The sequence below is a fragment of the Limulus polyphemus genome, unplaced genomic scaffold (genome assembly GCF_000517525.1).
Source record: "Limulus polyphemus unplaced genomic scaffold, Limulus_polyphemus-2.1.2 Scaffold926, whole genome shotgun sequence".
NCBI lineage: Eukaryota > Metazoa > Arthropoda > Merostomata > Xiphosura > Limulidae > Limulus > Limulus polyphemus.
This window is the reverse complement of record NW_013666536.1, coordinates 119872-144650: the sequence shown is the minus strand read 5'-3', so window position 1 is coordinate 144650 and position 24779 is coordinate 119872. Positions and strand designations below refer to the sequence as shown.

At 33.4% G+C, this 24779-nt stretch overlaps 2 protein-coding genes across 2 annotated transcripts in view; one reads left to right on the top strand and one right to left on the bottom strand.

Annotated features, from left to right (window-relative positions):
* Window positions 1-11725, top strand: part of LOC106461280 (coiled-coil domain-containing protein 6-like) — a 31336-nt gene extending 19611 nt beyond the window's left edge. Inside the window, exons 5-8 of the mRNA XM_013921096.2 lie at window positions 108-264; window positions 5132-5235; window positions 6153-6298; window positions 7615-11725. Of these exons, the coding sequence (XP_013776550.1) occupies window positions 108-264; window positions 5132-5235; window positions 6153-6298; window positions 7615-7761 (554 nt within the window). The 3' untranslated portion in view covers window positions 7762-11725. The remainder of the gene's footprint in view (window positions 1-107; window positions 265-5131; window positions 5236-6152; window positions 6299-7614) is intronic.
* Window positions 11726-12571: 846 nt separating this feature from the next.
* LOC106461279 (mitochondrial import inner membrane translocase subunit Tim23-like) overlaps window positions 12572-24779 on the bottom strand; it is a 14090-nt gene continuing 1882 nt past the window's right edge. Inside the window, exons 2-8 of the mRNA XM_013921095.2 lie at window positions 17860-17927; window positions 16934-17027; window positions 16642-16729; window positions 16101-16159; window positions 15758-15868; window positions 14640-14788; window positions 12572-14253 (exon numbers count right to left, since the gene is read on the bottom strand). Of these exons, the coding sequence (XP_013776549.1) occupies window positions 14673-14788; window positions 15758-15868; window positions 16101-16159; window positions 16642-16729; window positions 16934-17027; window positions 17860-17927 (536 nt within the window). The 3' untranslated portion in view covers window positions 12572-14253; window positions 14640-14672. The remainder of the gene's footprint in view (window positions 14254-14639; window positions 14789-15757; window positions 15869-16100; window positions 16160-16641; window positions 16730-16933; window positions 17028-17859; window positions 17928-24779) is intronic.

Genomic DNA, 24779 nt, shown 5'->3' with positions numbered 1-24779 from the left:
AGAACATTTTAATTCTTTTTTCTTTTTTTACTTTATGAAAACAGTTTATATATATATATATAATCATTTATATTTATTTTTAAATTTGAACTTTTTTACTTTACCAGATTCTGAAAAGATGGCCCATTATGCTACTGAAGAAAGACAGGTTCGTGAAGAAAATGTAAGATTACAAAGAAAGCTGCAAATGGAGATGGAACGACGAGAAACCTTGTGTCGCCACCTGTCTGAAAGTGAGTCTAGTCTTGAAATGGATGAAGAAAGGTAATTTATATACATAAGATATATATTTACTAATTTAATGAGGGTTATTTTTTTAAAAGGGGGGGTTGGAACTGATATCCTTACCTCTTTGCACACAGTAGCTATTTATTGCATATCTGTCTTTGAGATTTGGACATGCACTAGCATTGATCTGTCTCCCACCTGAAACATATTTTAACATGAACTGTGCTAATGCATGATGTAATCATGTGATAATAGCCTTCCACGAATAGGAAGAACACATTCTACATAAATATTTGCATTCAAAATTAACTTCACTCTTTTCTTCAGCACTGTAGTGATTGGACATGTATATCAAACTTTAAACTCTGTTCAATGTAGTGAGATTTGCACTGCATTTATTCTAATGTTAACTTTCGTTTTTTCCTTCATTTCATTTTATATTGTTGCAAATTTGATTTTAACCTACTTCACCTTTCAGCTACTGTGTTAAAAGAAAAAAAAATGATCTGCAGAATTCCTTTCACAACAATGAATTCTCAGGGAGTAGTGACAATTACCTCCTCCTGAGGTTCTGAAGATGCTGCTAATATTGCCCCTACTTCATACGTGACCACTGGAAGCTCATTGATTATAGAGAATATTAATGCTTTCTCAAATAACTCTCTAGTGCTCAATTTTCTCATCTTTGTTTTTTTCTTACCCATTTCTTTTGTTATCTATCTCCTCTCTGAAGTCATACAAAATGATCTGATAGTTTTTCTGAAAATCTGTGGTTGATACTTTTCAATACATTAGCCAGGGTTTCATGTACATCTTTTTCCCTGTTTGCTTGGTTCATTTGTTGTTGGGACCTTCTAGAATGTGATGCTCTTCTTTCTACTGTTCATCATCCCCATTCTTACCTCTGTGATCTCTTACCAACTCCTTTTCTTCACTCTTAAGTCTTCAGTAGTGTGCCTAACACCTTGTAGTCTTGGGCAGGGGCTGCTCGACACCCATCCTCTCTTTCCTCCTTGGTTTCTCCTCTCTCTCTCTCTACCTCGTGTATCCATCCTCTCTCTCTCTTTTCCCATTTCTTGTCTCTCTACTTTTTCTCACCACAGATTTACAGTCACACATCCCATTGTAACTACCTCTTTTTGTACTCATTTGCCTCATTTCCCATGAGGACACATCTGTTTAGTGGGATATTCTAAGTTCGTACACAAGGTTTTTCTCTTCACTTTCTCCTCCTTCCAATCCTCAGCATCTTCTTGGTCTTAAGGCCTCAGTATCAGGTCTTTTGGACAAGAAACCCATCGATAAGGTCATTTGCCTCTCTCCAGGGTTTTATTCTTGTCTTTTTGTTTTCCATCATTGACCTTTTTTTACTTCTCAACCATTATCTAGTGGTTCCTCAGTTAAAGATGGAAGAGTTTTTTTCCTCACCATTAGCTCTTTTCCCCTGCATTATGGATGACCAAGGTCAAAATCTTGGACACATTTCTACAAATTCCAGTTGTTCTGTCCTCCTGATGTTTTCTTTAATTTGTTCACCAGGATCAGCTGTACCAGTTTCAAGCTCTCCATTTGGCATCAGTTCAGCTCTTTATGTATTCATCTTAGTCATGGGTGTATTTGCTCACCACATCTACTGTCTCCTCTTCTCGGGAGGCCTATTTCTCTGCCATGGCACTTCTCCTTTAAGAAAACTGTTTGTCTAGGTTGGTTGGTCAAACTTTCCAAGTCATTCCTCACTCTAACTCAATACTTGGTCTACTTTGGAGTCTTTTTCAGTTCTCAACTCAGTCGGGCTCAGCCTTTCCCTATTCATCTGCGAGACATAGAGTGTCTAGTCCCTCTGATTATTGCCTCTCCTATATTTCTTGTGTGAGAGGTTCTATCCTTTTTGGGGGGATTTTCATGTCTCGAACATCTTGTCCTTTTAGGCCAAGTTCACATAAGCTTCTTCAATGGACTTTTAGCAACTGAAGGAATATCTCTCATGATCCTTTGTCCTCTCTTGTGATGTTGCTACCTTCTCTTCTCAGGGATCTTTTTTGGTAGCTAGTTCATGCCAATACTATAGTCAGCATTCCATTACTGCCTCCAGATTCAATTCTCCATCTTTTCACCACTACTTCTCTTACGGGTTAGAGGTGCACCTCTGGATGATTGAACTGCCTCAAGGATTTGGTCTCGTGTGGAGCATATTTTCCACATCAATGTTCTGGAACCTTTGGTTGCCCGTTGGGCCTGTTTCTATTTGCTACTTTGACTTGTGGATCACTTGGTTATAATCCACTCAGACAATTATGTGTTCATTTCCCATATCAATTGTCAGGGTGGGACTTCCTCCAGAAACCTTTGCTTCCACCTGTTGGACTCTCTGTTTTGGGCCCACCCAAATTAAGATCGCCTTCAAGCCTGTCATGTCCTGAATACTTTGAATTTGGTGGCAGATTGTCTTTTTAAACTGGATAGGATTCTTCATATGAAGTGGTCACCCCATCCTCAGAACTTTTGTTGGATCTGTTCCCAGTTGGGCATGCCAATGATCAATGCCTTTCCCACTCCTCTCAATACCACACTTCCCCTCTTCTAGTCCCCAGTACCCCCCACCCATATTGGCTGCAGGTGCCCTCAGCCAGCACTGCCTGTTGGTAACCCCATTTCAGCCAGCTCAGACTTGGTTTCTTCTTCTTCACTGATTGGCATCCTGGGCACCTCTGCCTCAGTCCCAATTACTCTTGATACAACCTCATACATCTCTTTTACTTGCCAATGTCATCAATTCGTCTTCACATGTGGGATTTGTCAGGTCCGTTACTCATCTGTCAGGTTTCTCTGACTGCATAACCCTTCTTTATCAATAAAAGTGGCACCTTAATGTGATTCTACATGCTCTTATATAGGTCCTCATCACATCATATCCACCATCTGACTTGCTCTCTGGCCTTGCACTTGTATGAGATCCTCCAGGCTGGAATGTAGACCATGCCTAACACCTTCACCATCTGGCAGTTTCATCTTCCTTGGATATCACCTACCTCCAGTTTTCTCACTATCTTTGATGAGCAAATGCCCCTTTTACTTCCTTATCCATTTCCACTCTTCTGGGAAACTATGCAGTGGCAGGTAGTGCTTGATAGAGCACACTTTTATAAATCTTCATCGAGTCTGGTAACAGAAAGCATTAAACCCATCTACCCTGGCTCCAAATGTGCCCACTGTTGAGATGGGGTTTTCTGCAAGACAACTAAGGTGGTATATATATATTCATTGTCCATTCCAGACCATATCTTCCATGGGCTAATGTGATAAAAGCTAGCATAGGGGGAGTTACTGCCTACTTTACTGACTCATGCATTCTGATTTTTCAAATTAGGTTTCACAGTTACCCATTGCACTTCTTCAATCAAAAAACCTTTGTGGTGGTTAGGTCCCAGGCACCTCTTTGGCATCTCCTCTACAAGAATTCCTCCCCTCTAGTCTTTACATGGAACACAGGAGACTCTTGCCAGTTCCAGTTCACTGGGATAGTTGACTTGGAGAGTTACTCACCAGTTTTACGATCCCTCTGAAGAGAGTCCAAGTGTGCAATACAATGTGATGAGAAGTAAGGCAGGGGTGTCCATGTCAGTTTAGTGTAGGCCACCTCTTTTTATACAATATATCATTTTCCTGGTGGTTTGGCCATCCTAGTGAGGCAAAGTGTTTTCCTCCTGCAACAGGAAGGTACCTTCATTCCTGTTCCTCTATATATGGCAAGTAAATGATGCAACAGAACACATACCAAACCATATAGTCTGATTATTGCCCAGTCCACACTACATCTTGTCCAACTAACCAGTTGTATGTAAATGTTTGGTTGATCATGCATATCCCTGTGACACAATGGTTTCTTTGCCTTCCTCTTTTCATACTTCCATCTGAGTGAAGAATATATGTTGCATGAGATTGATGCTGTCTCCTATCAGTGTTGACCCTCTATAAAGGAACTTATCTAGGTTTTTGCAGTTATTGGCTCTTCCACCACATCAGTGTAGGATTCTAGATGCTGTGTGCAGAGAGGTAAGTATATCATTTCAGTAATTAACATTTTACTTACCTGAAAATATATTTTTGATATATACTTACCTCCCTTCCCACCCTCTCTCCCTTCTACTGATGCACCCTATTCTTGCCTTGTCAAAGAACAAGGTTACTGTGTAATACAAGTGCCTATGGGGATCTACTGTGCATGTTGAGGAATAGCTACTGTAATGAATAGGGGTAAGTATCAATCCAAAATACATTTTCAAGTGAGGAAAATGTTAACATTGCATCTCAAAATATAATTAATAAATCATTCATTTTTGGAAACAAGTACAGTACTGTTATCTTTGTTTGTACTTTCCTCTTATAAAGTGCAGATATGTTGCTTGTTTGTTTGGAACATATGCATCCTGTGACGTTTGCTTCCCTAAAGGTGACCATTTAACATACGAACTTGTATTAAAATTTGTGAACAAAGAAATGCAGATATTGTTAATGTAATACTTAAAACAAGGATGAAAATGTGAGGGACCATTGTCATGAGCAGTAACTTTCTGTAATGCAGTAATATTGGTAGTAGTCATATGGTTCGTATGTAATACTTTAAAAAACTAACAGAATAAAATCACTTCTTATTAATGTTACATTAATCAGATATTTGAATTTGAATATGCTAACTGGAATTTTATGTACATTATTACCATAATGATTTTTCAGTAAGCATTTGTTATTTCAAAAATTCACAAGGAATGTTGATATTAACAATCATTGTCAGGAACTGTATTATTGGTTTCAGTAGCAAACAAAGTTGATAAAACTTGGCATAGCCTTGAAGTGTTGGACTGAAAATAATTAATCAATATGATCATTTGATGAAATTTTACAGACAGTTTAATGAGCTATCTCATGGCCATAGTGTACGCCAGCGAACTGTCTCCAGTCCAATACCATATGCTCCTTCACCTAGTACTTCTCGCCCTCTCAGTCCAGGTAACTTTAGTTTCTGAAATACTTTTTTCATTTTTTTTCAAAATTATAAGATACATCAGTTTTAAACTAGAATGTGGTGTTTGAGACCATAATATGAACAAATTCAAGGCTAAAATTACTTTTTCTTTATAATAGAAATAAATCATTCTACTGAATGTAAGTGATAGGCTAATGCTTAGCTGAAAAATAAATGTGTTTAAGATCTTTGAGTATAAATAGAAGGATAAGATTATAACCATAAATTAATAGAAAAAAATCCAGAGTGTATAGTGAAAGAGTATACATGTATATCATCATAATATTTAAGCTGAATTGAATGTTTGTCAGGTTAGGTTAAAACTATATAAAGAATCAGTGGTATGTCTGAGTTAATGGTGTTTTGTATTCCAGCCAGGTTGATTGTTGAACCCTGGCAATGGGGAAAAAGGCCTTGTCACCACTGGAAGTAGTGTATATAGTGTGTTTGACATATTGTTATATATTCTTCCTTACTTTCATTCACAAGTTCATAGAATTGGTGTCTGTGGTCAAAACCATGATGACTTACCTGTTGTCATTATTTTTTAGCACGTGGTGACATCATTATATATATATATTTTTTTTCTCTAGGCATGAATATCATGATTCTTTCTTTATGACATCATTATATTGTTTTTGATTCTATGTTTTAATTTATAACTTTCATTTCTGAGGTATGTTTTAATGTTTATTTTTTAGCTTGGTTAACTTTCCTTTTTTGATTAATCTTTTATAGTGTTACTATATTGTTTCTCTTTATCTCTTTAGTTTGATCTTCAGTTGTAGATTGTTCTGTAATGACAGTATTATATAGTTTCTCCCTGTAGGCTTGACTTCTTTTTATTTTGACTTCCAATTCCTTATTATTTCTTAGTGGCATTGTTTTTCTTTCACTCTAGGCTTGACTTTCAGTAATACCAGAGAAACTTTCAGCCCCACCAGTCCCTTGGGACGATGTCCTCACTGTAGTCAGCCACTGTATCATATCATAGCTTCCAGTGCCCATCTTCCAAGCACCTCACCTCATGGACATGGTCATACAGCTGTAAGAATTCTAAAGTTATCCATCCTTTTGTTGTTTTTATTTTTTATTATAAACGTTTTATTAAGGTGAACCTCTTTAGCTGATGTTAAATTACATTGCACTTTTTAGATAAAACACAAAATAATATTGAATGCTTTATTATGAAGTTGATTAAAATGTAATATACTGCTATTGAAAGAAATATTTTTATATAACATTCAAAAAATTAGTCAATGTTGATTTTTATAACAACAGATATAGGTAATATGAAAATCTTCTTAAAAATTTATTCAGTTGAAGGATGATTTGCAATGAAGACGACAAACAACTTCAGATATGTGTTTGTTTATTATACCCAACATTTCAGCTTGCACCTTTTTCAAGGGTCTATGAATGTCATGGGTTATAAAGCTAATTTGAAGTTTTTTAACATTCATTATCTACGACACTAACCCATTCAACAATACGTTAATGCTTCATCGTGCAACATTCCATTATATTGTTGTTGACTGTACCACTGCAAATCTTGACAACAAAGAAGCCACCACTTAATTAACAAGACACCTTATCAGATCAAAATTTTAGATTTGTGACAACTTTCTTGACAGAAAATTTAAAAGAATCTTTTTTAATTCAGTCCAAATGCCCTTCCATTAACAGATATAATGCCTTGCTCCTATAATACAATTTTTTTTAACTTTTATGATCTGCAACTCAACCAGTTCATAAATACTTTTAGGGCACTTCACTGTGCACCATTCCATTATATTGTTGTAGTTTTATATTCTTTTTGGTTACAATAACTTAAAACCACAAACTCTTGAAATATCAGATAGAATAAACAAACGTTTATCTCAAGTTGTTTGTCGTTTTCATTGAGAATGGTTTCCATCCTTCAGTCAGCACTGAAAGCTTTAAAAAATAATAATGATGAGGAATAAATTTAGGACTAATCATCTGATTTTTTTATTTTACATTTGTAGAAATAATTAATGGAAATATGTGTGGCTAATATAGTGTAAAGAAACAAGAGACTGTTAGTTATTTCTAGACGAAATTATTGGGAAGTTAGAATTACTATACCAAAGATGTAAGATAAGCCTCTAGACTCATAACATTATTTGTTAATATTGATATTTTTGAATAAAGGGCTTAGCACATAATTATCTGTGAAATGAAACTATTTAAAGCACAAAATATTATTCATCTCAACTTAGATAGCTTAGAAGTGTGAATAGACCATCCAGAAGTGTCACTACATTTTTTTTATGTTTTCATTTAAAAAAAAGACATTCCCTGAGAACATTGCTTTAATTATAAATATTGCATTTTATTAGTGGACTCCATCTGCCATGACTAGGATGCAGCCAAGTCCATCACAAGAGAAGTTTGTGAAGCCAGCTGCCCCTCCTCCAGTCAATAACCAGGGGCAAGCCTCAGTTTTGATCCACACTGAACATGCATTTACTACTGAGAAAAGTTAAAGGTTTGAATGGTAATTATGGTGCTAAATGACACAAATAACGTACCCTCAGAAAAAAAGTGAGAACACTTATGATTCCTTATTCAAAGCTAAAGATATTTTGAGTTTATTTTCAGGACCTGATGTTAAGAAATTATATAATGGAGTATCACATGGTGTGAAAACGTTCACTAACTTTTACTGCTATATGATACTAAAACCATAAGGGTAGCTTATCTGGTGAGGATTGCTTAAATGTTTTTACTAATATTGGTATTTAATACCTTAGCACTGTTATAGGAAAATGGTTCGTTTACCTCATTACTTAGTGTTTTCAGCCTCTGAACTGTGAAAATTGGTATATTCTAGAATAAATACTCAAGCTAAGAGTCTTACATTAGTAAAACCTAGCTTCTCTTCATCTCTCTATTTTGCTTTCTCCAGTCAGTAATGTAACTAAACAAGTAGAGCTGTGGATGGAATGTTATTGCAGATGCATGTTACTAGACAAGTATGTCTGCACTTGAGACATTTCTGTAGATCCATTATCTGCAAGTATGTTTCAACATTTTTCAATCGGTCTTTAATGTAACTAGACAACAAATGTTTGTATGAGAGACATTTTGTAGATCTGTTATCTGCAGATACATGTTTACATGGCTGAACCATCAGAAATATAATTAAACTCCCAGAACTGTAGTTGTAAGATTTCTGCAGATATGGGTAATGTGTTTAAAGCAATGTAATGTTATTTTTTCTATATAATTTAGACATTATGATGTAGCCTGGGAGTGAATCATGGGTTCAAACCCTGGATTACTTGTAATAGAACATTCTTTGAATAAAATGATATTTGGTAGAACAAAATTTTTAATAGCATACATTAAAAATCTTTTCATACATTGTTAAATTTAGTATATGTGTCTGTAATACTGTGATTTCTATAAATTATTATTTTCCTTCTCTCACATTTCTCAACAAATGATTAGAAGTTACTAATGATTCTTATGCTAAATATGGATTAGTTGTGTATAGCTATTAAAGATTGTGACCCTTAATAGCAAAAATTAGACAAAATATGATTTATAACTTTCTTTTTTCTGCATGTACCTTGCTTATAGTTGATTGAAATATAGAATACGTATAAAACAGTTACTTGTAACTTATGTTCCAAAACAGTAAATCTCTGAGAAAGGCATAACTGAAAACTTCTCTAAAATCTTTATCTCAATAAATTTTTAAACACGATACAAGTAAAAAAACTTTAATTAATTTATAAAGCATTGGTTGCAAGATGTTTCTTTGTTGTTTATTTTTGATAAACTGGAAGATTCTAGCAAATTTTGTCTAAAAGTAAAGGAAATCTCTTGAATTGTGTTTATGATGTGCAAAATATATCTATAAAATCTTCCTGCTTCAAATTTTCTACTTTTGTGAACATAGGGTGTGATTTTTGAGAATGAATTGTTATAGATAAGGCTGTGTAAAACTTCTGCTATTTCTACATGTGTGTGTGTGTGTGTGTACCTGTCTTAAAACACTTAAAGTAAATGTGCCTTTTGTTTAGAAGTAAGCACAACAGCAACAAATTTCTGTAGTTAGAGCTCGAAACTTGGCATAATTACTTAAACAAAATTATATGCGACTTATACCAGGATTGATAAATATATTTGAATAGTAACAGCTTCAGAGGAATGGCTTAGATTCAAGTTTATTTCTTGTATTTTTTTTTAGATATAAATTGTAATTTAAAGGTTTTATAACTTTAAAAAAAATTCAGTCAATTTTATGTATCCAGATATACTCACTTTTTTTTCCCCTATAAAACATTACTTGTTGAAGAGTGCATATCATTGTTATGCATTAATGTAATAGAAGACTGATGACAAGAAATAATGATATTCACTATACGTGATTATATGTTTCTCCTCAGTATAAGGTACCTGGCACTTACTAGTGATTTTTTTCTTGACATGCTATGACTTGGTTTCATTCAAATATCTTGTACATATTCTGATGCTATAGAAACAAAAGTGTTATACAACTACAGAGACCCTATAAGCTTGCTTGCTTTTTTTTTTGAAGCTATAAAGTGGCATCATTCAGAAATTTTGTATTTGTTAATCCTTACAATCATCCCATATTTTAAAATACTTTTAGTGAGTCCTTGGTATGAATGAAAGTTCATATAATGGTGAAACAACTATTAATAACACAATGCTACAGTGTTATGCATAATGTAGAGGATTCAGAAAACTTTTAGCATGCTTGTTTTTTTTTGTGACAAAATTAAGGAAATTTGTGGCTGTTTTGCTTGTCAGTATATCTATGGAGAAGTGAACGAAAAAAGCAAGATCTTGAAGTTTTGAATGTGTACATCATGTATTAATGAACAAATTTCTTGTGACTGATAACTTTCACTTTTGCTACAATTAGTACTTTGGTAAATAGGTTTGAGGGGGATAGAAAATTCCAGTTTTTTTTACCAATGCTCATGTGTGGTACATGAAAGTTATTACTATGAATCATGCATGGTATAGAAGGTATCAGTGATTATGAAAGATCCTGACTTGTAGTTGTGGATAAACATATTGCATCTTTTCCTGACTTTTAACATTTAAAACATTTGTCAATACTAAATAACAATAAATTATAAAAGAAGTTTACGCTTCTCATGTTTATATAATTTCACTGATATCCAGTTCGTAGAAGTAATAAGGAAATAGTGGAAGTTTTAATCATTTGTGATAAGGAGCTATTGATAAAATAATAATTGATTGTAGAATTAAGGGGACACAGATTGTTATGTTGAGTGTACCAGCAATGATATTAAAAAAATTAAACTTGGTCCATTTATTTATATAACGAAAATAATTTCTTCTTCTCTACATTTAACTATTTTTGCTGCATCTTTTACAATAAAATGTAATGGCAATGAAGAATGCTTTATACATAATGAATTGAACAGTCAACATCACGCCATGATTCAGTGTTTTTGTTTTTTTTTGCCTGTTGGAAAGTACTTCTTTCTCAGTTAAATATGGTTGATTTATTTTGCACTAATGAAAAATGTAATTGTTCATTCAATGAGTATCATTTTCTCTGACATGTTTTACTATTTTTAATGACTTCTACTTATTTCAAGTTTCACTTAAGGTTTATTCAAAACAAGAATTAATTACATTTTGTGACTGTGTACACAATCACTTCATTTTAATTCAAATTCTAATATGTGCATGAAAAGTAACAAGTATTTCTCTGGTAGGGTAATTAATTGATATTCAGAACATGGTTACTGCAGATGAGCATCCAGTGTTCTTACAGTTTGTGTATCATTATGGGTTACATGATATATAAAAATTGAATCCTTCACTTAGCTTAATATAACATCCTATTTCCAGAAAGTTGATTATATTTGGTGCTTGCTGATGCATATACGTGTTTGAATAATTAATCAAATACTCATAAAATTCACTTTTAATTTAGTTTTGATCATGTTTATTAATATTTTTATTTTTGACTGGCGACTTGTTTAACTGTATCTTTTACCATTATGGATTGAAATTTCTGCATTCTTATGATCCAAAAAGTCACTGACAATCCATTTCTTTCATACAAACTCAAAAATTACACTTTCGTAAATGTGTGGCTCTTTAATATATTATGTAAATGACTAATAAGATTGTACCTAAGGGTTGTCATTATATTAGAATAAAGTAGCCAAGCATTAGCTCTCTTAATGTTTATATGATGAATCCATGTTCCTTGTTAATAATGTGTTGACCATATTTTCCCCATTAATGATAACTGTCAGACAATAACCAATGACACCCTAGTTATGTTGAATTATTTCAACATCTATCCCACTTTTTCTTTACTCTATGGTCCTGTGATACTCCTTGTTAAACTCAGTAATAATATAAACATATTTTATTCTAAGCTATTGGTCTTTATATGTATATTTGAAAAAATTAAATTCTTTGTTAGCTAAGTTGCATCTCAAGTAATGTCTGTTTTATTGTTTTTGTTTTTTTACATAAAACCATCAAGCATGTCATTAAAAATAATGGTGTCTATTCAAAACTATATCTTTGTTGGTAAGCTCTACTCCAACAATATTCTCAAAAACAAAAATTTTCAGAACTATAAACATTGACAATACTATTAACAAGCTAAGAAGGGTAATTATGAAGAAGTGATATTGGTGTAAATAAATATCACTATCAGAGAAACTTTTGCATCTATGACAAAGACACTGGATAATTTGTTAATGGTGGAACCCATTTATCAATTTGCAACAATAAATAATAGGAATTTGTCAGTGTTCAAGCCAAGCCAGAACTAAAATGTAAAAGTTACTACTGATATTTCATATTAAGTTTTTCAGTTGTTGTGCCCATTAACTTATTGACTGCTGATTTGCTGCACAGAGTACATTTTTCCTCTGGCAGTTGAATGCGAGTGTGCTGTATACAATATATGGCTTGTAAAAATTCTGCATGCACTCAAAGGGTTAATAGCAGTGCTTAGCAAGTAAAAACTAATAAAAGGTTATTTTTTCAATTGTTTCTATCAAAATTAATTTTCATTATGTTAAATATATTAATGATATTTAGCAACGAAAAAAATGTTTCATTTGTCATATTATAAGGATTTATCACTGGATAGATAATTACTTATCCATTGCACTACAATACATTGTAGCATTGAAATTATTTTAGTCAAGTAAACATTACTGCAGGAAAATGTCTTCCATATGAATGTTTTTTTTTGCTTCAGTAAGCGGGAAAATGTAGCTTTATGTACAGACTCTGTGTTGAACATGTTATTGCTTGCATCTTTGTTTTTGATGTGCATCAACAATTAGGATACTTGTATAACATTATTACTTTTTCGTGTACATGTGACATGATTGTGCTGAATAAAAACAATTCAAGTTGAAAGTTCAGTTTTTCAGAGCCAGATTGGTTAGGTTAACATTTGTGAAGTATATTCACTTATATCTTATAAAAAATTTCAGTCAAAAGACACAATGGAATGAATTAAGGCCTGTAATAAAATAATATGGTTGAGTTGTAAAGAATTTTTGTTTTTCAACATACCTCGTATTACTGAGATGTAATGCACGTGCATAAAGTAACTTTTGATGGCGAACCATTTTAACATTGCATAATTGAATCTTTAAATATTAGTTTAAAGCCTTTTGTTTTCATTTCCTACATAAAATTAAAACCAGCGTCTTTTGTTCTGTCAGATGCACTGTGGACGTTTCCTATAACAAAGTGTTCTTTGAAAACTACAGGGTCCCTGTAAATTGTGATTTAAAATGATGGTTTACAGAACCTCAGAACATGATGTTAATTACATGTACATATATGTCTTGTGTGGGGGTATAATAAAATAAATATATTGAAATCTTATGAATAAAGTGTTCTTTATTTTTAACATTTTCTAACCAGCACTTTTGTAATTTTAACTAAACTTTTCACTTGCCCTATGGATGACAAAAGTAAAAAGTTTTTTTTTAATTCAAAAAATATATAGACAGTGAAAGTGAAGTTTCCAAACACTACTTGATTTTCATTTGACATTCAAAAGGTTACCTACATTTTCCATTAAGATTCCATGAAATTATGGTATGACAAAAAAACAATACTTAGGAAATTAAACTAAGTTCCTAAGATGAAACACCTTGAAAAATGTTTGTTCATGTAATTTTTGCAGTAGTGGCAGGTGATACAAAAAATTTTAGTCTACAAAAAAAATTAGAAATTTCTCTCAAACATTACTGCTGAAACACAACAAAAGTATAATTCTACTTAGGATAGCTGAACTTGCTTAAGAGAAGACATGGCCAAGGAGTAAATAGTAAGTTCACAAAAATATCCCTTAATTATGGAGATGGCATGTTAAATAAGAGTGAAGTCTGTAAATGGCTGTTTCTTCTAAGGTACAAAAATTTAGGAAGTTTGAGACATTAGTGATGATTAGTAAATAATACAGTTAAATTTTCAGTAAAATTGTAATCTGTAGGCCATATGAAATGTACTAGCATTTATAATATTTTGTTTTACAACATGTCATTTTAAAGTAAATAGCATCAATGTAACTGAGATATATATATATAATTACATAATGCTACAAAACCAATTTTTTCCTAAAGTTTATTCAGGATGTTAATAATGGGTAAATGTATTCTAACACTTCTTACCTAAAAACTTTTCAGATTGAAGTAATTAAGTCAGAGTCAATTTCATGCCTTAAACAGCTTGGACTAATGTAATTTCTCTTAAGTCTGTTCAGGAAGAGAATTTAAATAGAAAAGTTTCAAATTCTATGATAATTAATCCCTGTAAACTTCTGTTATGATAATCTATGGAGGAAACAAGTGCCAATTCTACATATTTTTTATCCTAGGAGGAATCAGGTTGATGAAGAAACCAAAATGTAGATGTTTCCTTAAAGTTTTCCTGTATGGTGTGGATAAATACTCTGGATGAATGTGTTCAAATTCCTAGAAAAACAAATTAATAAAAATTGGAAATCTTGATTTTTTCTTCAACTATCTAGGTAAACTTTGTGAACTTGACATTAAAATTAAAATAAAAAGATTACATATTTTGAAACCTATTTTTAGATCTTATTAAATAATTTCTTTTTGTTTTTTCCCTAAGGAGTAAAATTGTTATTTACTGAAGTGTACATATAAATATATTGAATATCTCTTGTTTTTTAAAACCTGAGATTATGAGCATGACATATATTAATTTTTGGTATTTATGTTCTCCATATAAAGGTCTTGATTTTCATTCTATTCCTAACATAAACATGACATACTATGGGAAATTAAGATTATTTATTTTTCAAAGACATCATAACTTAAAACAGTTGCTTCCATACCTAAAACATAAATGAATTTCTCCTGGACTAAAATCAAGCAGGGCTTGGTGAAAACATCTGTTGTAGTCTATCTCGCCCAGTCCATAAACAGTAAGCTGTTGCCAAACTAAAACCCAGAGCTCCTCCAACTGCACATCTTCTAAGGCCAGCTAAAAGATAAATACTATAGTTATTACATTTATAAATATGTACTTTGTAATATACTGAAAGATGCTTCACGCTACTTTTAAACTTCTAGTCATTTCTTTTGGCAATTGGTATACAGAAATAAAAAATGCAACATGGCAGGTACTCTCACAATTGAAAATGATGACTGGAAAACATTTTTTATTACAAGTTCTACAGGACCAATGTTCTTTATTGTTCTTCTCAATATTTTTTTCATAAAATTAAGTGTAAATGAATTGTAATCCCTGAAACAGCTGTGTTTTGTCATATCAGGTTTTGTTTGGAGGCAAGTCATAACAACAAATGTGCATTAGTTTAACATTAAGCCATGAAAACAATAAACTGTTATTTCAAGTATGTTAATTCTGTTTTAGGCAACAACTTCCTTTATGTCAAGTCCTAGCTACATAAACATCAGTATGACTTTACAGATGATATTCATTCATGGAATTTACCATACTACACTTTTTATACAGAACATTTATACGAATTTACTTCAATCAGAGTCCATAAAATAATGATAGAAAATCTTTTTAAGGCTTTTTTTTTTAAGCATTCCTTACCAATTGAAAAAACATTTTCATTTGGTCTGGTTTACTGTTGATTAAATTCCTCAAAAGCAGAGAAAAAATTACAAATACATAATTAACTGTAAAATAACTATAACATTTCAGTATTTTTTGTTGCACTCTTAGAACAAAGTCACTTTACATAAATCTTTCAATTGAAATTGTTTTTATTCTGAGAGTCAAATTTTAGCTGAAAAAGTTCACAGAAATATAGTGCTACTACCATTGTATAACAGTTATAAAAAAAAATTATCCTTTACCACTTTTACTTGTATTTAAAAAAAATTATACCATACTAAATGAAACTTCTTGAGTCATGTTTTAACATCAAAAGCACTTCTGAAAAATATAGAAAATACAGTGTATGTTCTATATACTTACCAGATGATTTATACAAAAGACCAGCAGCTGTTGCTGCAGATACCGTGTTCAGCTCATCATCCACTCCACGAACCAGTGAGAAAATTACTCCAAAACTACTATACATAACAGCTGGGTAGAAAAGCAGAAAAATCTATATTATGGTACAAGTTCAAATAAATGGAAACAATCTCCAATTTTTCTAACACTTTATCCATCTTAAAATATATAGAATTGTTACAAAACTAAAATTTATTACATTAGCAAATGGCATAAAATAAAAAATTTGATTTCCCTAATTCTGTATAAGAATGTTACCAGCACATATCTAGTAAATACCTTTTCAAAAAACATTGTCATTTACCTATAACACCCAGAGTATTACCAATCCCTGCTCCTCGTTTGGTTATATAGTTCAGCATTCTGTTAGAAAAAACATTGCAAATATTTTATTTCAGAAATTCATTTCACATTTGTTTCATCTGCCAATTTAAAATTGAACTGAAAATTAAAGGATAAAAATATTATTTTACTTAACTTGTGCTAAGAAAATCTGCTGGAAGTACCAACATCCTACTTTAAATATACCAAAATAAGACCAGTACAAAGAACCAAAAGGATAATATTATGCAAAATGCTCACAGTATCTTCTTATATCTCAAGGGTATCAAAATTTTTTTAATATGTACACCACTTAAACACAGCCAATGTGTAGACAAAAATAAAAGCTACTAACTGACATGTAATTCTACCAACAATATTAACCTGAACATTAAACAAATTCTGCTGATAGTATTTTCTTATTTCTGAATGGCACCAACATGTTCTGTTTCAGAACATAAAAGATTACATACAATACAACCCACAACTAGACAAAACAACAATATATAGAAACAGGTACTCACTGTGTTCTTCTAACACTGCCAACATGTCCTGCAGCAGCTGTTTCTTTCAAGCCTGTGTAGAAGCCATTGAAGCCACCAAGGAGTGCCCCTACAGGTAAAAGAAAGAAATGTTAGTGCAAGTCTTATAATTACATAGTCCCTCACAAGTCAAAATTTAAAAAAATGATTATTTCCATTTACAAATACCTTCCTTTCAAACCCATATGTTGATGAAACTTGAATACTTATAAAAGTCAGTTCGCAATATTAATTTCCAAACACTGTACAACTTTTGAAATATTACATTACATACCAGTCATAACTGATCCACCAATCTGGGAAAAAGCTAATTCAAATCTTCCACGCTGACGTGAAGCCCCCTCAGGAAATATCCATTCTGGTCCACTCTACAAAATAAAATTAATATTTTGTAACTGAAATAAAGCCTATGTTTGGTGTTTTGTCATCTTATCCAGTAAATTATATATATAGTATATAACTATCTACACATATATATTTGTAGCTTTTGTACATCATTGTGCAATGTCGAAACAAAGATATGAGGAGGGTTTCGTTTTCCTCTCTGGAGAAAAAAACGAGGATATTATTGAGTATGGTTGAAAGTAAAGAATTATGTATAGCGACATGTCAAGCACACTACTTCTGCTATATCTAATACCAATAAAGCCTTTTGACCAATACCAGGGCTCATCAGGCTAGATGGGATATGACAGACACAGTAGTGGTTGAGATATGTGATAACAAGAACTAGACATATCTTATAAAACTTGTTAAAATGTGGTGCACTAAATTAAGAATTGAATTAAAATTAAATCATATAGGTTATTTACCTCAGAAATGCATTCAGTTAAGTGCTGATATAGTGTTCTGTATTTTATGAATGGTATATAGGGATTAAAACTCACTATCACGGAAATATTTTTATCACCTTTTGCCACAAATTAGTAAAGTTCATGCAGTCATTTTAAAACAAATTAGGCAATCTGAACATATCTGGATAATGAGTTAGCTTTCCATTTCACCATATGCAGAGGGAAGTACTTTTTTTAAAAATAACTGAATTATTAATTATTTCTTAATAGAACCACTATGACTAAAACTATTGAAGTTATTGGCTGAGTTTTAGAAACAGCCCACTCTGATGGTACAAAAAATATGCCAATATTAATATCACTGACACTAGAAATGCAGAAAAGATTGTTAAGGTTGATTCAATACCTGAGCTAGGTAGGCTGGGTCAAAATTAAGATATGGTGACACTGGAGCGAAGTTTCCTCTTGGAGAATCTATTTAAAAATAATAAAAAACTAATTAACTGGAATTACAATTTTCTCAGCAGCATCTTTTGACAGTAATACTAAAAATAAATTTTGATCTTAATCTGAAGTATCTCGATTGTGCTATAATTTTCTATTCTTGCATGTTTAGAAAGTTTTTGAGAGAAGAATCATGAACTGAACCATTATGGTTCTCGCTAAGATTGCTGCACTCCCTAACTGATTTATAAGGTACTGGATCTCAAGCTTCAAAACCACTTCTCTGAAAAGCAAGTTATAAAACTAATTCTATTTTGTTATAGTTTCTTATTGGAATAGCTAATCCTCATTAAAAATTACCTATCTAATCCTCATATTTTTGTTGGAATAAGTTTCATAAGAAACACTTTTAATTTTCAATGCATTTTATTATGACAATGTTTAATTCAGGAATTAGTAATAGTATATTAAACTCCTACAAAAGAATTGAGGGTCACGGAGCATGCTATGACATAAACTAGTCATCTTATGCCTCCTGTCACAGTTTATCAACATTTATCTTCCTTTGACTCAACTAAGCTATTCCAATTTCTACAACCATCCTACTCCAAAGAACAAAAAAGAAATCATTTTTCTGATTTCAATCTCCAATCTCCTCTGAAAATCCTTTAGTGCTGCAGCTTCTACAACACTGGAAAGCATGCATACATTCAAAATAACTTTATAATAAATTACAAACTATGGGATACCAAGAATCCTCCCTTAACAAACAGAAAACTAATCATTAAATCCAGCCCTAAATATACATCAACTATTTCCTTAAACTTGTGTGAAGATTCATATTATTACTGAAAGGGACAAAGGCTTGGTAGGACATGACTGAAGCTTTAAACACTGGTAGAGGTAAGGAATCTATAAATCCAGATTACAATCTAAAAAAAAATTGTAGTTTATGATATAAAAAACTCAAACATGGCTCCAGTTAAGGTACTGTTAGTTTTATGATGAAGTCAACCAATGGAATAGTTTTCCATTATATATGTGTTAGAAGTTGTTACACAGAAAGAGTTTAAGATGAGACTGAATGAGTACACTGGAAAACAATGTTGTATATAACAAATATGGTTTCTTTTTTTTTGTAGTTTGACATAGGATGGTTATAGAAAATAGATAGCTTAGATTCCCCCCATTATCCCTTAGAAATGAAATGAGAAAATGTTTCAACTGGAATAATGTCCACTCTTTCCATATATTATACTTATTGCCTCTTGTCTTAATCCCTAAAAATTCAACATTAGAAAACAAATCTGATTTACCAAAATTATCATTTCTCTTAATAATTTTGAATACTTCAAAAAATCATCCTTCACTCTTCTCTTTTTAAATAAGAGCAAGGTTAAGGATCTTAGCCTATCTTCATATGACAACCTACTGATCCCCAGAATCATCAACAGCCCTCTGCTGAACCCTCTCCAACAATCCTTCCCAATACAGGTGGACACAATGCTGTAAATGAGGCCTAACCTCTTTACACTTGTAGTATATATTCCTATGTGTAAAATTCAAATTATGTTAGACATGAAATACAACACAGGCTATAAAAAGTTATGAATTCTATTAACTAATACTGCAAGACCATTTTCCTCATCCATCCACTTAATTAAAAAAATTTATATGTATATTGTATATGTAATTCATATTAACCCATATGCATAACCTTACATTGACAATTAAATGCCATTTGCCAAATGCTTGTCCAACTAACCAATCTATCCAAGTCTGCAAAATCATAGCATTTCATAAATAAGCAATCAATGTATCAAAGTAATGGCAATTATCATTTTTCCCATTCTACCGCAGAACTGGGTTAGGCCAGTCCTAACTTAATGCTTGAAAACCACTTACTAACTGTATATGTTTATTACTTACTCTGTTTAATATAGTGTTTTTGTATACTTTTAAACATTTAAACTCAATGAAAATATATTCATTTCAAATTATTTATCAAATAAAAGGCATTGAGCAATGTAGTAAAAGTATCATAACCAAGGTGACAACATCTATTTGATCCAATAGTCACTCCTTTACTAACCAAAACAATCAACTAAAGCATAGGGGCCAATGTGCCATATTCCTGATATGTCAGCCATTATAATTACAGTTTGATAATAGTGTATAAGAGGATTGGAATTTAACAAAAGGGTTCTGGACTGTAAATAATTTGGGAACCAATAAACTAAAGCAACAAAATCAAATGAAATGTAGCACTTCACATCTATATACTTATAATATAAAAGTATTAAAAATATTAAGCTAACAGCACACACATATCACATTAAACAAACAAACCATTTCACAAACTGATAGCATTAATTGACAATTTTGTCAAAGAACAACTCTGCATCTGGGCCTCTAAAGCTTTAACTTATTACTTATATTCAAGGCAGCATTTCCAACACCTTTTTATCCCATCACTAACAAACCACCCACTCATAAATCATCCAAGCGTCAAAACCCTAAAAATTTAAAACATAAATTACACCACCTCAAGTCCCTCTACAATCCACCAAATTCAATTCCAAAATTTTAAGCCTTTTCTTGTACATAAAACCTATTAAATTAGGTGCCATACTTTAATTTTTCAAATAAAGTTTTTCTAACTCATTAAGTGCGCTTATGATATCAGTGACATCCCTGCAAACCAAGATTAATAGATTCTATTTAGTAGTGGTTTTGTCTGAGACTGCTGTCACACAGCAGAATATGTTCTTGTATTATATTCAAATTATACAGTATATAAACTGTAATACAATGAAGTGCCCAAATGTTTAACAACAGTATAAGTATTTTTCAGATCAAAATTATGTTCAATGGGTAATGTTTCAGTAATTTTATATAATAAAGACATACTGCATATTTTAAATTAATTTTTATTAACATATTTTACATATGTTTTTGGTTGTATAACATTTTTTTATAGTTTATTAAACACTGTGCAATCAAGTGAAAGTTAACATTTTCTTAACTCAAAAATGCATTTCCAATCATACTTACCTCTACAGCTATTACTCAACTGCTACAGTTTCCTTCCTTTGCCCATCTAAGCATTGGTCTGAATTTTTTGTGCTTGCTTCACTCTTTTATTCGCCAAATAATTGCCCTTGGCAATATCTGCAATGTGACACACTCCACCTACATCACTGTATCTTCTATCCTGATACTGTAAATTATCACCTCATTCAGATAATATTATCACTTTTTCAAGACTGACACAATCCACAGTTTCTAACACCAGATCTTAGTGGGGAGGAAGTGTGGGAGAGAGTAAGAGAAGGTTTATGTTATTGGAAATACATTTTTGATTAAAAAAAATGTTAACTTCCAAGACATACTTACTTTCCTTCACACTACAGCTGGAATCCCACATTGATAAGGTGTAGGGGCCGGTGAGGGCATTATCCATACAAAATGCATCTGCAAAAATCATGGATGTGCCAATAAAAGCTTAGCACCCTAGTTGGGGAACTGCACTACATCCAGAACAAGTATGCTTTTCACCTTGAACCTAAATCTTGCCATTCAGTGGGAATTTGATGTGATCTGTCATCACTATAGACCAGGCCCCAACCAGATAGCTGAGGTATCACTGTTCAGGGTTGGAATTATAGGGCCATGGTTCCTAAATCCAATGTTGGTGGCTATGGCATTTGGACAGCATTATATAAATATATATATATATATTTGTGAGTGGATCTCAACCTGTAGTTATAGAATGATGCATTCTGAGCCACTGGAATTATGACGAGTAGGTAAGCAACACTGAAGTGGACAAATCCTCTCCTCAACCTGAAGAAGTCTGAAAGGCAACACTCTAAACTTTGAATGACAGGATCTTGTATGCTATAGTCAACCTGAGGAAACAGAACTCATCTAGTCTGTAATTATGAACAATTATTCTCACTCCTCAACCATGTGGGCAAGGTAAATTCCACTTGCCCCTAGAATTATGGAGAGAACGTGGAACTGTGCTCAACCAAGGACCTAGGATGGGACCACTCTGCATTTTCAATTATGGGGAGACAACAGACCCTCTTCCCTGAACAATGTACTGAACTGATATTGATTTTTAAAAAAGGGCCACACTCAACCCAACCAAATTGTAGAGCATCAAAACTGAACTGGTATTATGAGTAGGCTCCCATGTAGGCTGGTGCCTCTCTTACCAAAAAAACATCCAGGAACCTGGGTAGGAGAGACTCCAAATCTTACCATCTTCTCAAAGAGTGGAGGAAAGTCACACAACTCACTGTAGAAATGGCAACTGGAAACTGGGCATGGTAAGGACTCCCTAACTCCACTAATAGGAAACAAGGGGGGCAATGCACACTGGGGAGTCTGAAGGAACAATGCTCTGAAAACAGTGCAATAGGTGAACCAATTTCCCTAAATTTTTAAAAGCAAACCAGCCCTAATTTATTCAATCTAATGATCATCAGGGATGGGCAAGATCCCCTTATGCTTTACTCATGATATTCCATGAATGGTGGTTCAGCTTAGTACAGTAATAACACCCGGCATGCCTCTAGGTAGTCTTATGGAACACTCCATTTCAACAGAGCCTGTTGCAACCTGGATAAAAGCATATTATGTTAGTGGTTGCTAGTATAGAATTGGTTTGACAAAATAACACCTGCCTGTGCAACACTCACTACAGAGTGGGATCCTGTGAAAAAGAGGTAAGGGACCCCAGAAAATGAAGAAGAGACAATACTAGTAATGAAGATACTGACACCTTATAAATCTAGTGGATGTGGTTAAGTTAACTGCTGGAAGTAGTCAAAAACCCTCAGATGAAGATACTGCTAGATCATGCAAATAATGTGAGATAAAAGTATTGAAGGAGGTCCATATAACAGCCTGTGCAATGTCCTCCAGTGGGCAATTCAATTGGGCCACTAAGGACATAGAAATGTGACAAATCTGAAAAGATGTGACTCGCAGAAGCCTCCTCACCTCCAAAGAGAGCCCATAATAAGTGATATGGATCAATTTCCATACCCACCTGGACAAAGGTAACCAGGGAGAAGTCCCAGGAAACTGAAGGATCCCGATGAATAGAAAGTTGTTGTCTAGCACCTCTAAAGGAATTAGTGTGGGCAACATAACACTTCAAGATCCTCATTAGACATAACAAACAATCAAGATCTGATCAGTCATAAAAGTGAGAAATAGTGGTCAGATGAATCAGTGAAAAGGATTTATTGCCTTCCCTGGCTACCACAAAAGCAGAAACCAGAGATCAGCCACCAATCCGGTTCTATCAACAGGACCCAAAAATGGGTTGGAATGAATCATAACTAGTACCCTGGGTAACATACGAATCGGTAGGAAGACCTAGAGGTGTAATCTCATCTCTTCCTGATGGAATACATTTATTGCCAAAGCCTAAGGGTGAAATACTGGAGACCAAAATGCCAATGAGTGGCCTACACATCAATTATCAGTGTTTTGAAATGAGAGACAATCCAACAGAAAACTTCACAATGCCACATCCATTCTGTTGAGAGAATCTGTTTGGATTGAGACAATTGATCTGCCACTGAAGTCATCACCCCTGGAACATGGCAAGTTAGTAGGATGATACAACAGGAGAAGTCCCAAGATATAAGATCCAAGGTACAAAGGTACTTGGACCAAGTGTCACTGTAAGACACCACTGTGGAATTGTTGAAGTGAAGCCTGAAGACTTTCCCCTTAATAAGCCCAGACCATGAGACATTTCCCCTTTGAACAGCAAGATGTTTTAAAACATTGTGTAGGGAATCCTCGTCGTCCATGCATATACCCTGAAATTCCTGACCATTGAGATATGCAGCCCATCCCTAGAGCAAGGCATCCATCCTGAGATCCATACAAGGTGGCGACATAGGAACACATGTAGTATTATTCCAACCTAACCACCTCTCAAGATTGAAGATAATGATCCTGAATAAAGACACTGGAGAATCCAGTGAATTGCTGTTCATGATCTATTGGTCACATAAAGACCATTAAAAGGATCTTGTGTGGTCATCCCAAAGGAATTAGGAATTCAAATGATGCCCACATTCCCAAAAGAGAAAGAACCATCCATGCAGTGGGAGAAGGAGAGGTGAGTAAGAGTTGGACTGCCTGTTCCATAGCTTGGAGCTGGATGGGGGTCGACTGGGCCTGACTGCGATACGAGTTGAAAAATATATCCAAACTGACAATATATTGTGTTAGAATGAGAATAAATGTCTCAGCGCTGACAATGAAACCTGCCTTAGTTGCTTCTGAAAATAGAATCTGGGTGTGATGTTCCACCAACTGAGGAGATGGTGCCAGCAGTAACCAGTCATTCATGGAATGGTGTATGCACAGGCCTAGGGAAAAGAGGTGATAAGAAAAAACTAGTACAATTTGGCAGAACACATATGATGTTGATGCTAGTCCAAAGAGCAGAGCCCTGAACTGCAGCACCTGATCTTTGTGCAGATAGTGATGGGATACCACTGCTATGAAAACATGCAGATAGGAGTCGGTAACATTGAACTTGGACATACACAATCCTAGTAAAAAATACCAACACAATGAGGAATGACTTCATTTTGAACATTGGAGGATCTAGGAACTGATATAGATGAGAAAGATTGATGACTGGACACAAATTTCCTGTTTTCTTAGGTAAAACAAACAGTTGGGAACAAAACCCTGAAAGAACTGGCATGAATCTCTCCACTGCCGCCTAGACCAACAAAACTCTGATAGACCTAGAATGAAGTTCCGAAATGCGGGTATCTCTGAGAGGCAGAAACACCATAAGTTTGGTGATAATCATGGTGAAGATGTTAACTGAATGAC